At 38.8% G+C, this 15296-nt stretch overlaps 1 protein-coding gene across 1 annotated transcript in view; it reads left to right on the forward strand.

The window, feature by feature from the left end:
* The window catches only part of itfg1 (integrin alpha FG-GAP repeat containing 1), a 139313-nt gene that overhangs the window by 16888 nt on the left and 107129 nt on the right, over nt 1-15296 (forward strand). Inside the window, exon 7 of the mRNA XM_081359868.1 lies at nt 9009-9058. Coding sequence (XP_081215994.1) covers nt 9009-9058 — 50 coding nt within the window. The remainder of the gene's footprint in view (nt 1-9008; nt 9059-15296) is intronic.

The raw sequence follows: 15296 nt of genomic DNA on the forward strand, positions 1-15296 counted from the left end.
AGGTACTGTATGTGCTTATCTTTGTTGGCATGGAAACCGCCTCCTCATATCTGTAAAATATAATGGTGTTTGGGATTCGGGTTTCACTCTCACGCTGAAATACTGCACCCACATCATAGCCCTGCATGTTTGACAGACAGACGGTTCGATGCACTCTGTGACAAAATCTATCATGACTTCCTCTCATCAGCACTGAGTTTGTCAGGATATCCATGTATTAACCGATTGTGAAAGGTATATGCAAATGTGATCTAGAAGCTAGAAGTCACATGCAATTACACTTTAAATAAAATATTCAAACTTTTAGTCATGCAAAAAGCCAAGAAAGAGTGAAATGGGTGCGTATGATTTTTAGAATTATTTAAAGCTGACAAAAACACATATCCCAAACAGCATAGATGACAACTGAGAATAGCAATGGAAGTCCATTACATTGTGTTTCACTCTCTGTTAGAGAATCATGCTGTTAAAAGATATTATGTGTTATCTTCAAGCTATAGCATTTGGCCCCCGACTAGGAAACTTCCACGGTAATGGAACAATCTTAGTGGGAGAGAAAGATCGAATGAATGTGTGGAAGTGTGAGGATGTCTTTTAAAGGACATTTCTGTGTATGTGTGAGAGAGTGAAAGGTCTGTTAGGTCTGTGTCTGTGAGAGTCTGTTAATGGAGAGGTGGATCTGTCTGCGGAAAGAGAATGTAATTCAGTTGTAGTATAAGAAAGTGAATTTTTGTCGTGGAGTATGTTGTAATCCAGCCACCTCAAGTGCAGAAGTCATTTTTTGCAATGAATACGAATCGTTAAAAATATGCAAGATTTCCTCTGCTGCTTAGAATGAAGTGAATTTAATGTTACAAGTATTAATACTTGTGTATTATATTTGTATCATACTGTGTTGCATGCACTGGTAAAAGAAACATAAAATGTGAGCATTTCTGTATATTTGCTTTAAAGTCACTTAGACTGCAGTATGTGATTACAGTGTTATCTCAAATTATCGTGACAAGCCTACTGGGTGATTTATAGCTTGATGTTTTTCAGCCTTTCAACAACATACAATATACATGTCAATGATTTTTGCCCCCGCTGATTTCGACCAGCATGTGAAGTAAACACACTAACCTGCTTTCTGTTGGCTTATTGAAGTGCACATGTGTGATATATGTGACAGGAACGTGTCCTTACTTTGAATTTAAGCGCATCCAGACAGAGCGAGCATTTTGCAGTAAGGGAGGAGGAAATACAGTACATCACAAACTCAGACTTTTTCTTGACCACAAAAAATTATAAAAGTGCTTTAATTTCGTATACAGCTGAAGAAGAAGTGGTACAGTCAAAATGCTGCATCTGTAACTGCATGAGAGGATAATATATGAGCCGTAAGTTTCCCCTTGACATGTAACAGTATTATTCTTCGCTTTATTTAACATCACAACCGAGTCCGACATAACAAATGAAATATGCGGGGTCAGATATGCAAATTATTACGTTTTGACATCACTACCAGGAAATAACCTGATTTTATTGATAAAGTCTTGTAAACGCAGTTTACTTGCATTGTCAGGTTATTGGTTTGCATGTAAAACCAGACAACGGGTTATCAGCGTACTGGTGTGTATGTAAACGTGCTCAATAATTATATATTTGGTCTGGAAATCCTTAAGGGTGTTTTTTTTGGATCAGAAGAACTGCTAAGTAATTTCAACCAAACAACAGTGGTATAGTAGCCTGGCAAGCCAGACCTACATCAAGATGTTAGGTCTGGCAACTCACCTTAGACACGGCTCAATCCCAGGGGCGGGATAAACGGCTGTCCCTCTGCACGCAATAGGACAGCACTTCAACCAACCAGAGCGTTTTCCCAACAGCGGAGCTAACGTTAGTTGATAGATTCAACTTTTGCCATATCTGGCTGGCAAAACTACGAACACATCTTCCTTTTTAAAGAATGACTTAAGTGCTGTTCTTTGCTCCTTTCTCAAAGAAAAACGTAACTCCAAGTCCTCCAGAGTCACGGCCAAAGCCGATTCGAAAGACTATTTGCCAGCAGCAGCTCTTCTTTGTTTTCAAGTAGCAGGGAACCGACGCAACTCTGTCGTCATTATGTTAAGCCCGCCCCGCCTACTCTATACACGACGTGATTGGCCTGACCCAATTTAGGTTTTTCCAGCACGAAAATCAACGGAGAGTTGCTAGACTACCCTGGCTGCAAAATAAATGTTGCTGCCGCTAGGGTGCGTCTAGATTTCTAGGCTAGTGGTATAGATTATTTAAAGCAACAAGTCATATACTTGTTACTTGTACTGTAAAATATTCTAGTTAAAGTCCCCATGAACCAGATATTGCAACTGACTTTACTTCAGTGTTGTGACATATTTCCAAGTTGAACGGATTATTGAATAGAGAGCTGGGTTTTACTTTAGCGCACCTCCTCTCTATCCCTCGCTCATAGCGGACTGACGGTTGGAAGGGAGTGGTTAAGGAAATTCAACCCAAGCCGTCAAAGTGATGTCATCAGAGAAGGAACGCCACGACACGACTAACTTTCTTTTTTGTGTTTGTTTTTCCTGGGTTCTACATCAGAACATTGGCTCATTATTGGCTTGCTCATGCACAACCAGCGTCGGCCAATTGTGAGAACCCAGAAGCGCTGCACTGTTTACACTACGTCAATGTAATTAGGATGAGTAATTAATGAATAAAATTTTTATTTTTTGGGTGAACTAACCCTTTAAGTTGCAATAACGCTCACACACACTTGCGCACACGCTCGCAGGCTGTAAATGTTAAAATAGTGGGTGCATTTTTTAATTACTCACTTTTGTGTTTCGCCTCCCTCCGCCATTTTACGCTATGTGTGAGAAGCGCGTATGTGATGAATGACGTCAGAGAAACGTCAATAGGCTATAATCGATTATGGTCTATTACTGCATCGATGCAGAATCGTCCACGTCCGCATCGCAATGCATCGTAGAAACACTTAATTTCAACACCCTTAGTTATTATTATATTTTACTTATTAGAAGTATTTGCTATAAGGAGTATATTTTATAATTTAATTTTTTCAGGAAACCATCCTTAAAATTGTCATCCTTCACAATTCTTCATGTCTCAGAATAATTTTCCTGAAAGTGTCAAATGTAGCAACAATTAGAGCATTATTAAAGTCTCTCTTCAAAATCATCTACATTATACAATATCATGGTAGAAAACTGAATAAATCATTCTGCCGTTGTTTGTGACCTCACTCCAGTGTAAGTCTTCTGCATGTTGTGATGCTGGATTTGTTTTTTGGTGTGCTTATCAGTTTCATAACTTACAAAACAATATAATGCTGTGCGAACAAGGTCTCAGAGGAACTGACTAGATTTTATTGATCTCGCTTTCTCACTCATTTCCTCCTTTCTTTTCACTCTCCTCTTGTTGTCACTTCTGCCGCTGAACACGTTCGCTTTGCTCTCTCTTCTTCCTTCCCTTTGCTCTGAATAAGAGGGTGCTGGAAAGCATGGCAGTAGCAGTTGAAGGAGTTTTGGAGACAGATGCTCTTGCATCTCTCCTCGGCTGTCTCTTCTTCCCGGAGAGCCTATCTCTGCCTGCGTTTCTGCTGTTACCCATAATGCCTCAGGAAAGGCAGTTAGAAAATAGTGATTCTCCAACATTTCTCAGCTGAAAGAGTGCAGGCCACTGCTGTGCTTCTTACTGGGAGCTCGTTTAAATTCTGTCATTAGATATAATTGAAATCTGTTCCCCCTCCAAAATTTCCCCCTCCAAATGCACAAGCCCCGCTGTGACTCACAGTATCACAGATTCGCAATGCACGTTAGCTAGTTTATATGTGTGTGTGTTTTTCCCCCTATATTTTATGAATGTTTGAAATCTTACGTAATCACTTTTAGGGATGCTATTGTCATTACTCCACTTGCCATGTTGTTCCACATGTGATGGTGGAAGATAAATGAGATCTGTCTCATTTTCCCTTCTGGCGACACGACTGGCTTTGTGTGTGCCGGAAAATAGAGGCACAGCGATTTTAGCACCACATTGTTTTGTTGCTTGTAAGACTTGTAAGCTTTATATAGCCTGAACAGTAACAATGTTTCTTTATGCAAAGTGATTTTTGTGGCAGTAGTGTTTCATGCTCAGAAGTGGCCTTTTTTTCCATTGGCATTCAGTGGTTCAACAAATTAAACATCAGACAGCTTTTTTTCTCCATATATTTATTTTTTGTTTAATCAGATTTGACGAATGTCTTTAACTTTAGTGTCATGTAATGTTTATTTGCTTTCTCTGAAAAGCCTCTGAAAATCAGTCTGTGTAATGTTTTATTAACACTTCACATATCATATGTAGATTTTCCTCCCTCTCTCTAACTGTCCTCCCATCATGACACATATGGTGCTTTTCCACTGCATGGTACGGCTCGGTTCAGCTCGGTACGGTTCGACTGAGCACGGAACGGTTCGGCTCGGTACGGTTTGACTCGGCACGGAACGGTTCGGCTCGCTTCGCTTTTCCACTGCAGTTAGTACCACTTCAAAGTGGGTGGGACTGATCGTTATAGTTGCCGCCTCTACTGCCATGACATCATCGTAAATGTGAATTTTTCATTCACATTTCATTCATATTTAAATCTAGCGGGTTTAGTGTCTCGTGTCGTGACGCTGGTAGAGATGATTCTGTCTGACCAATCAGTGATCTGCAGTGTTTTCACGTCACACTTTAGTATCGGTACGCTACGCTTGGAACCTCAACAGAGGTGGTACCATTTAAAGCGAGCCGAAGCGAGCCGTACCGTACCGTACTGTACCATGCAGTGGAAACGCGCCATAAGTGAGCCGTACCAAACCGAGCCGTACCGTACCATGCAGTGGAAATGCGCCATAAGTGAGCCGTACTGAACCGAGCCGTACCGTACCATGCAGTGGAAAAGCGTCAAAACGTGCCGTACTGTACCGAGCCGTACCGTACCATGCAGTTGAAAAGCGCCAATAATGTAAAGGTGCTCCTCAATTATGTCGGCCCTCTCAAATATTAATACCTTAATGGAGGGACTGTGCCAACTGGGTAATGTAAAACAGTAAACAAATAATGTGCACAAGATGCCATACTTGTTCCCATAGGAAGCTGGGAAAGTGAGATTGCAAAGCAACAGAGTGACCTGCATGCTGTTAGTGAAGGAAACGACAGCATGAAATGAATTGGAGTGGCATATTTTAGTACATTACTGCAACATGTATAATCAAATTATTTTGATTAATTGTCTGAGATTCACAGTACTCTCTGTCACTCCCTGTTATGTTCTCCAGCGCTTCTGATTAACCAATTAAACCGGACATTTGTGTCTGAAAGGATGGTTGATTCTGCTGATTCTGTGCAGATTGGTTTCAACGATGGAGGATGTAAACACAACACGCATGTTCAGCAACTAATCGAGCGTTTCTTTCAAATGACCATAGTGCTCCCTGTGGTTTCCAGAGCTTTCCTTCAGCATCATTGCTAAGCTAAATGAATTCCTGAAAACTGCCAATGGATGTTTAATTGAACTTTTAGTTTATTTTGTTCAATCTAAACAAATTAGTCAATAATTAAACAATTATTCCAAGGTCATACCTCTGAAAATTAAGCTGTATATTTCCGGATATCCGAATATCTTGTTTACTTGTTACTCTTAAACTCTTGAATATTTCATAGATTTGATGCTATAAACCCTCCAAACTGTGTCAAATACAGCAACTAGTTGCTCCTTTGAAGTGTCCGCTTGCTGCCTTGTGAACAAAACTTTGTTTTCAGGTGGACCAGCATAGCAGCCAGATTGGATCAGACTGATCATATCAGTCAGATTGGAGATCAGAGAGCTCTTGCCATTCTTGAAAAAACATATATCAGACGGTGAACGCTGAGTGGGGGTCCATGGCCATACCACATGAGGCCATCTTTCTTGTTAACTTTTTTACAAGAAACCAATTTAAATTGGTTGAAACTGGCCTTGAGAAACAAACATGTTTGATTTTTTTTTTTTAAAGGCTTCAGTGAAAGTGAAGTCGTTTCTGAAAGGTTTTTTGAGTGTCTGCCTCAGCCTTTGCAATGCACACATTCAATATGTCTAGCCCTGTCATTATTAAAATATAATATGCTTTTTAAGTTTGTAGAAGTAATATAATTTGTTTTGTAATTTGTTGAATAAGTTGCTTTTAAACTATATTTTTCCTTTACTTTTTAGCTGACACATCTTTCAAGTTCATCCACTGCAGACTGTTTAGTTAATTATATACAATGTATTCCTTCTAACTAAAATTATTGATTACATTATTTGCTCATGGCATTCACACAAATCAATTGTGAGAGAAATGTTAAAATAACTGATTATAATAACACAATTCTAAATTAAGCAATACTCATCCAATGCCAGATTTGCTGCTTGTTTTTGCACCAGATTGGAAAAATTGTGATTTCAAAACGGCAGTCTGGAAGAGGAAAACATTTTCAGGGTCATGTTAGCATTTCACTTGCCAAACTGCAAAATGTGTTAGAAGCTTAAACTTTTGTAGTTGACACTTAGAATGAAAGTCGCTATTTTTACACATCAGCATAAAATCTTTGTAGTAGGTGTTGGTGTATGATAATGTACGCAGAGAAGTGTGTGTGTGTGCGTGTGTGCGTGCGCGTGTGTGTGTGCGCGTGTGTGTGTGCGCGTGTGTGTGTGCGCGTGTGTGTGCGTGCGTGTGTGCGTGCGTGTGTGTGTGTGTGTGTGCATGTGTCTGTGCATGCGTGCGTGTGTGAGAGAGTGTGCGCGTGTGTGAGAGAGTGTGTGTGGGTGGGTGTGTGTGTCTGCGAGGCCCCAGACCTGAGTGTAATCAGCTGACTGTACTAGTGGCACTACTCTAAGTCTGATTAATGAAGCTGTTTATTCCGCACCTCATCAGCCACTGCCAGCGAGCACTCCACTCCCACAGGGAACACCACTTTACCAAGAAAAAGAGAGAGAGAGAGAGAGGAGTGGACTGGAGGGATAAAAGATGGAATGTGTGAGACCTGGAGAAGTGAGATAGGTAGATTTTTTTTTTTCGAGAGGACAAGCAAAAGGACGAAATGAGAGGCAGAGGACAAAGGTTTACAGCCAGAGCGCAAGCTCTTGAGTTCAGTATCTGCTCTTTATTTCTCCTCAAAGGTCAGCACTAGCACAGATGCTCTAATCGCTTCAAACATCTGTACCGGCCCACCTCATAACACTGGTTTTAAAACTTACACAGCCTCACCCAGGAATAGTTCACCACAAAAATAAAATACTGTCATAATTTGACTTTCTTATGCAGAAAACACGATTTTTTGAAGAATGTTGCTAACTAAACAGTTTTGTTGATCATTGACTTCCATTTGTATTAACAAAAAAAAAAAAAAAAAAACACATTGACACAAATTTTCTGTTCTGCAAAAGAATGATAGACATGCAATTTTTGAATGACATGAGAGTGAGTAAATAATGACAGAATTTTTAATGTTGGGAGGGAACAATCCCTCTTAAAGGGCCATTTTATGCTCCTTGGAAGCATTTTTTTTCTCTCTCTGTGTTCAATGTTTAATATTAATCAGGTTAAGTAACTTATTTCAAATTAGCATTACAATCTGACATGAACTGTCCAATAAACGTTTTTTTATGCTCAATTTGCCTTAAAATGTGTATTTAAGTTTGGTTAAAGCCAATGCACATGTGCAGTCCCCAGCGCACATCTAGGACACCAGAGCTTAACCAATTGCCTGTTGAAATTTGTCTTATTCATTGAAATTGTAATGAAACATTTTGGTATATATACAGTCTTTTCATTAGGGTGGGGCAAAAAAAATGTTGTTGCTTCAAATCAAACATTAGTATAATGATGTAATGCGTCCTTGTTCATGGATTAGAATCCTTTATTGGGTTGGCTGAATTTCTTTTGTTAACTAAGATGGCTGAGGAGCGATAGCCATGTATCCCTGTTTACACTGAAATATCATTAGTTCACAAATCCATTAAACATCAAATATGTTTTTATTGGCTGTGATAGTGTTGCACTTCTTAACTCTTTTGTTGTACTCTGTGTGGACAGACACGTTTTAAAACGGTGAACTTGTTTGTTCAAAAGAGTAAAGAAAATCCTGTTTTCCATGCTATAACTGTCTCTTTCTGTTTCTTTTCTTCATGCATTTATTTCTCACCCTCACACATCTGAAGCGTTGACTGCTGTGTTTGAAAGCAGTGTAAGTTTCACAAAAATAACATGAGGCTGTTACATGCTTCTTGCTCCATCTCCAACAACACCCAGGCCTCTAAAATTAAGCCATCATCAAACAAAAGGAAAGAAGGACATCGACAGCAAGAAAAAATTACAGCTCTCGTCTACGCCTTTCAGTGTAATAACTCCATGTCGGACTCTGTCAGTGTTCTGGTTATTGAGAGAAGGACACACAACATATGAAATCACACAAGTCATAATGGTGATGTAGGGAACAACATTGATGTATTGAACATCTGAAATTGTCTGAATTCTGAAGACACAAACTGGAGGTGGCACCCGGTTTATATTGAGCTCAGGTTCAGTTTTACAGCTGGGCTTGTGTTTAATATGTCAATACACTGACCTCATGGGTTACGGTTTCACGTGTGTATTCGATCTCCTTGGTTCAGCTGTGCTTTTGTCAGTATCCTTCCATTCATTGTCTGTTGTGTTAATCTGCTTGCTGATTCATTCCATTTTCACTTCCCCATGTGTTTGATGAAGTCTCTTACTGTGCAATACTGTGTGTGTGTGACAGGACTGAACGAGGAGCCACTGCTGCCAGCAAGATGGCATGGCACTGGTCCGTTTCTCTCTCTGTCACAGGAATCTTTACTTCCACCTGTTGATGACGGCTCTCACACTCAGTGCATTCCTAATTTGCTTAAATCAGAATCATACTCGCTAAGCAAGGAAGTCTGGTCATTTTGTGAACTAACTAATGGTCTCTCTCTCTTTGTCTCTCTTTTCTCACAGATTTGTTCCTCACCACCGAATCAAATGGATTTGAGACCTGGATCAATAAGGTAGATTAGAGCATTACTTCCTTTCCTTTAATCTTTAACACTAGTGTATTAACATTTAGGAGGGAATTCCCACTGCATGCAGTCATTTATTTGCATGAGCTGTCTGTGTTGTCTTCGCAAAGATTCACTAAAGAGTTATGCATATCAGGTAACGGCCACAAAGAAATTAGCAGTTTGCATGGCGATTACCAATCTTGCTTGTTGGTTCTAAGTGCTCCTTATGGGGGATGAAGCAGCCCACCTCAATCTGGCTTACTTTACTGAAACTGTACAACATTACTCCCATCACAGCGATCTATACACCTGAATCGGCTCTTTAAAACACTCAATGCATTCTACTACACCGCATCTGCATATGCACCTAGTTATAGCACTCCTTTCCATCATTTGACAAATGGCTCCCATGATCAATAGAAAATGAACACAAGTACCTCTTTTTTTAATTAAATTCTTTCTGCGTCTGTGACATTTAATTAGAGCACTCTTGTGAATAAGGCATGTTTGCATTGAAAAGAATAACAATAACCAAATTTAAATATTCACAGCAGTATTTGCTGTGAATACTTTTGATGTTAACCTGGATTGCGGGTGATAGTTTATAGTCTAGGTTTTTGCAGTGGAATGTCTGCAAAAATAGCTGTTAATCTGTTAATCTTCTGTTAATTTTCTGTTAATCTTAGTCATATGGACACTATTTAACACATGTTTTAGAGTTTTATTTGTTATATGGTAATTAAAAGTGAAAAGGGTTTTTCTGTTTTTGCCACTTAAACTTAATTTACTTATTTTTACTTGTAACATACTATTACAATTAAAAATAACTGTTGTCTATTTTAATATATTTTAAAATGTAATTTATTCCTGTGATGTCAAAGCTGAATTTTCAGCATAATTACTCCAGTATTCAGTGTCACATGATCCTTCAGAAATCATTCTAATATGCTGATTTGCGGCTCAAGAAACATTTCTCATTATTATCAGTTGAAATCAGTTGTGCTGCTTAATATTTTTGTGGAAACTGATACTTTTTTGATTGATTAATATTTTGTAACATTATAAATGGCATTACTGTCACTTTTGATAAATTTAATTCATCCTTTCTGAACAATGTATTAATTTCTTTAAAACAAAATCTTACCCCAGACTTTTGAACGATAGTGTATATAAAGGTAGAGAGAGAAAGGAAGTTATGGTGAGAAGGGAATGTAACAGGATCAGGAACGTATGTGTGGTCAGGTCTTCCACATGCGCTAATTTCTTGGTCACAGCTTCGACATCAGTCAGAGTTGGTTTTAATGTGTGAGAGCCTGAAGAACACAGAGTCAGAGGTCAGAAAAAGAAAGTGTTATGACAGGCAGCAAAATGGATGGAAAGTCTTAAAGTAGAAAAAACTAGAAAATCAAAGGTGAAAAGAAGTAGACGCAGAGTTTCATAAAGGAGCATCTCTGAGCAGGTGGGAAACTACAGAAATAGCAGATGATAAATAGTTGAACACTGAGCGAGAGAGAGAATTGCAATGTGCCGCAGTGACCCAAGCCGACTGTAAAAGGTCAGCATGCGTCTTCTTGAAGCACTGCGGCTTTTCCGGATGCATATCCCGGTGCCTTCTATTCTTTCCCTGCGTCGCATGAGTCCATGGCGCTCCACTGCTGATGCTGCTTCAGAGATACAGAGGGAGGGAGTCAGGTTAGATCGCCTCTCCTCCTCCCGCAGGGCTCCTCATCATTTCATTCTGAGAGCGAGGGGCTGGTGACAAGTGCAAGGATGGATAAAATGACATTCTGTGAAGACAGACAGGCAGGGTGGAAATAAAGAAAAGGAGGAGATAAGTGGGTAGATGATTAAAGAGGGGGAGTGATGGGCGATTGCTAATCACATCTGAGGCAGCAGCCATTTTAGACTCTGCTTAGTTAGTTCATATTCCTTGAAAGAGGCTTAACGGATCCGAATGAAAAACACAGCTGATTGGTGACTAGTCTTTGATTACTGACTCTTACTGACATAAACAAACACACACCACCTCTCACAATTGTACTTGCTCGCGCACACACACACACACACACACACACACACGTTACAGGGAAATGTCTCCCAGTAAAACCGCAGTAATCCTGCCACTATTTACTGTGAGGTTTTTGAGTTAACAGTCTTTGGTCACAGGCCAGTACCCTCTGCTTCCTGTAGCACACTCCGTTTTAATTACTTTCCTCTCGCTCTCCTTAAACACTTATTCCCAACCCTGATTATACAGACGCGCACACAGCAGCTCCAGTGTTTGTTTAAATTGAAAAGCTTCAGCTGTAGACTGCATGCAAAGTCATTACTGTAATACAAGACGCCATCAGTCATTTCAGCAGCTAGACGGAGCCGCCCGACCAAACAAACAAGCCAGAAAATATTAGCCCTCTGATTCTTTAGCTTAGTCAATTATTTGTTTTTCCTCGGTTTAAGTTATAGAGTTAACCTGCCATTTGGTGAAAACACCATGACTGTGTAATTATGACCGCCCTTTGAACATTAATGCATTCACATGTGCTCACCTCATGATCCCATTCATGGCCGCCACACCAAACTCAATCGGTGCACTGCGCCACTTAAACAAGTGTTGTGTCAGTCGCACAAGAGCCACACAAACACAATCCACCAGCAGCCTGTGTTTACAATCCAGAGCCTCAATCAGTACATCTTTATGCGCTTACTCTACATTATGTATATAATATCAGGGGCAATGCAGGGCTTCAGACCTCTGGAATCGGGTGTAGATAGTAGGGCTGGGTAAAAAATTTCTTGATTTTAATCGATTCTCATTTTTATGAACCGATATCGATTCTTAAATCCCTATAATCGATTAGGCTAGTCATCCTGTTTTCAGTTGATGAATGAATGGAACATTGTAGCGTGCATCCCATCCAATAAATCGCAATAATCTGTGTGCTTTGTTACTATTGATATGAAATAAAGTCTCAGATTTCAAATTACATCCATTTTCTTACGAAATTCAAAAACATAAATACCGTTTTGTCGCTGTGACGTGAGATCGCACATGATCTTCTCTTCCACCTTAATAATACCAGTTACAGCGCGAAATAAACACAAATGAGCATCTGAAAGTGTGTTAAAAGATAGAGTACAACTTATCGAAATCTGTATCATGTCACATGGAATCCCTCAATCTGTGTTTCAACCATGGAAAGACGTCATTAAAACAGCTTGTAAACAATGTCATGTAATGTCACACTTACCTCAGAAAAACCATATCCAGTGACCATAAACTCGTTATTCAGCTAGAAAAATTAACTCTAGAGAGGAGCATTTTGCTAAATATATGCACCATATTACATATTCATTATAATTTTTAATGTTCTTCAATATTTAATGCATGTTTGAATATATCTGGCAAGTTTTTATGACAGCCACCATTGAAATGTTTATTTCATATAACTTTATTATTATAAAAATAAATAGAAGTGTAAATTAAGTGTTTGTATACAAATCAGTTCATTTTTACCTTTAATAATAGTAGGTTAATTAAGCCTAGTAGGCTAAAACTGACTCCCATAGTTTACAGCATTAGTTAAGAGATTTGTTTTCCTTGAGAAAATTTGCCATGTATTGTACCTGATATCCAAAATAATCAATATTGAATCGAATCAGAATCAAAATTTAATCGAATTGCAAGCTTGTGAAGGGAGATTTAGCTCCTCTTTTATGAGATATCTGTTAATGATAGAGGAACCTGATGTCATACAGACATGCATATTAAAAAAATTAAAGAGGTTTCTCAAAATGATCACAGTTCGGTCCACAATTTTCACCCAGTTTTGCTTAATCTTTCCAGCCTTGCACACAAACAAACAAAAACAAAAACTGGTGATCTGAAAACACAGACAAACATGTTAGAGTTTAGTGATCTAGTCTGTGTTCCTTCAAGAGGCTGCTTGTGCTATTTGCTGGGACAGAATATTCTCCGTGACAAACTTTTAATGAAAAAACTTTCTAAGTGACAAACTAATAAATCTAGACACTTATGCAACCTCTGTGCAACAATACAGTGTTTTTTGTTGTTTTAATACAAAAACTTAAACATAATTTGGAATTACTAGAATTAATATTAGGAACTTCTCTATTTTAGCTTTTGAGGAAAACTTCTCAAACTATTTTTTAACTAAATTTCAGTTTAACTTATCAGTTTAAAGATTATCAGTATAACCATTATCTTGCAGCCCTGTAATATCCCTGTGTGTTTTGCATATAATATATTTAAAATACACGCATGTAGTGAGACCAGAGGGAGACTCATTTATTCTGTCCTTCTCTATTCATTTATTTGCTCTGAAGTTTCCTCTCTCTGCTCTACTTGTTAAACAGCCTGGGATTTAACATGGTTATGGTACAGCAGCAAGAGCTATTTTGTTGAAAAACAATTAATTAACGCTATTCACTGCATAAATCTCTTAAAATGCATAGCGGCTATTATATCAGAATGCATTCTGTTTGTTAATGATCGTCAAACTGCGAGGTTCAGCATTTAGTAAGCGTTAGCTAAATGCCTCAGTCCAACAGCCCTCAGAGAACGTTATGGCACATCATCCTTTATAGCTTTTACAATTTCAATAGTGCTGCCTGGCCGTTTTTTAACTGCCTGTAGTCAGGAGCATCAGAATGATTGTAAAACATTTCCTGTCTATAAGATAATCTAAGTTCAGGCCCAGGCCAGCTGAAACATTAATAAAAATCTTAAAATATTTGTCCATGATCTGGCATTGCCTGATATGGGGTTAGTGGACGTGTCTTTGGAGGGTGAGCTTTTTTAGGAATTGCCATGTGGATGATGGGATGGAGCTAGTTGTTCTAGGAACTAGCCACCAGGCTGGTTCCTCGAGATTTAAAGTTTCCACTAGGGCCATTTTCCTGGTTGCATTCACACCGCCAGGAAGCCGCACTTGTTGTTGTGACTTTTATTTTGACAGTGCTGAGAACACCAGAGCCTAGTTTATGATCTGTTTAACAGTCCTGTCTAATACTTTATTAGATATGCTGTCTACTTTCTTTGTATAACAGTTTTATGAAAAAGTATTAGCTTTTGCTGTGTGGTTGGTGTCCAGTGTCGTTAACTGAGCAGAAATTCATAATCATGTTTTGCTTGGTTTAAAGTTGTGTTGGATTTTCTCCTTAGCACAAAGGTTGAGTGGTTCATCTGTCACAGTTTTCCATGTTCGTTGAGTTAGTTTGTGCAGTAAGTATATACATGCTATAATCTTTGTGTACACGTGGCTTTTTTTTAAATGGTGGGTGCTGGTGTTTAGTTTGTGTCCGGCCAATCAGTGTACACTTGCACCACTGGTATTTCCTATAGTGCTGGTTTAGACCCTACTCTGAATTAGGAGCTAATTTTCTTCCCCCAAAAGGAGTTCCTATAACTAGGAACTCGGGTACTTCCGCCAATATTTCTAGGAACTATGAAAAGGTTGCAATGTGACTTTGAATATCATTTAGTGCTCCCAGCTTTGTAGCTGTAAAAGCAATAATGGATAATTCACCTCAGATCTTGAAATTAAACACATGTAACTGTAAACAAACAAGTGTATTCTTCAACAAAGATTGTTTTAGTAACTCAGTAGCCTATGTATTTTTAATAATGTTTAAATGTGTAATATTTGTGAATTTGATCCATTTTCTTGTGATTGCCGTCAAGATTACTCTCTGGTGCTGTGCACTTGGTGCGAGACTCCGCCCACATGCTGATCTGATTGGCTGTGGGTTTTTTATTGATTTTCACGCATCTCGCAGTTGCGTCACGTCTAGTGTGGACAGACAAATTATTTGTTGCTTGGAATTTTGTTGCATTGCATCTGTTTGGACACAATGTCATGCAGATTTTAAATAACTTGAGTAAATGACATGAGAAAATGACAGATCTTTTCAGTTTTGTATATTGTCCCTGCTATATATTTAATAAGCCAGAGCAAAATTACCTCCAATAGTTCAGTAAGTTCTTAGAAATGGAAATTTGATTTCATTCTGATATTAATTTCTTCTAAATCTTTTGATTGTGAAAATCCCCCCCTTAAGGGCACTGATTCTATCTAGTCATTTTCCAGCAATGCACACACATTTACTCACAACCCCCCTGAGGCCAACATGCCAGTGTTACAGCCCATTCCTATTAACATCAGTGTTCAATCAATCCAATGAGACAGACCCTGTGACTCAACACGGCCTCATTCTACTCGGAGAA

This window comes from Scardinius erythrophthalmus (genome assembly GCF_964197995.2).
Source record: "Scardinius erythrophthalmus genome assembly, chromosome: 2".
Classification (NCBI taxonomy): domain Eukaryota; kingdom Metazoa; phylum Chordata; class Actinopteri; order Cypriniformes; family Leuciscidae; genus Scardinius; species Scardinius erythrophthalmus.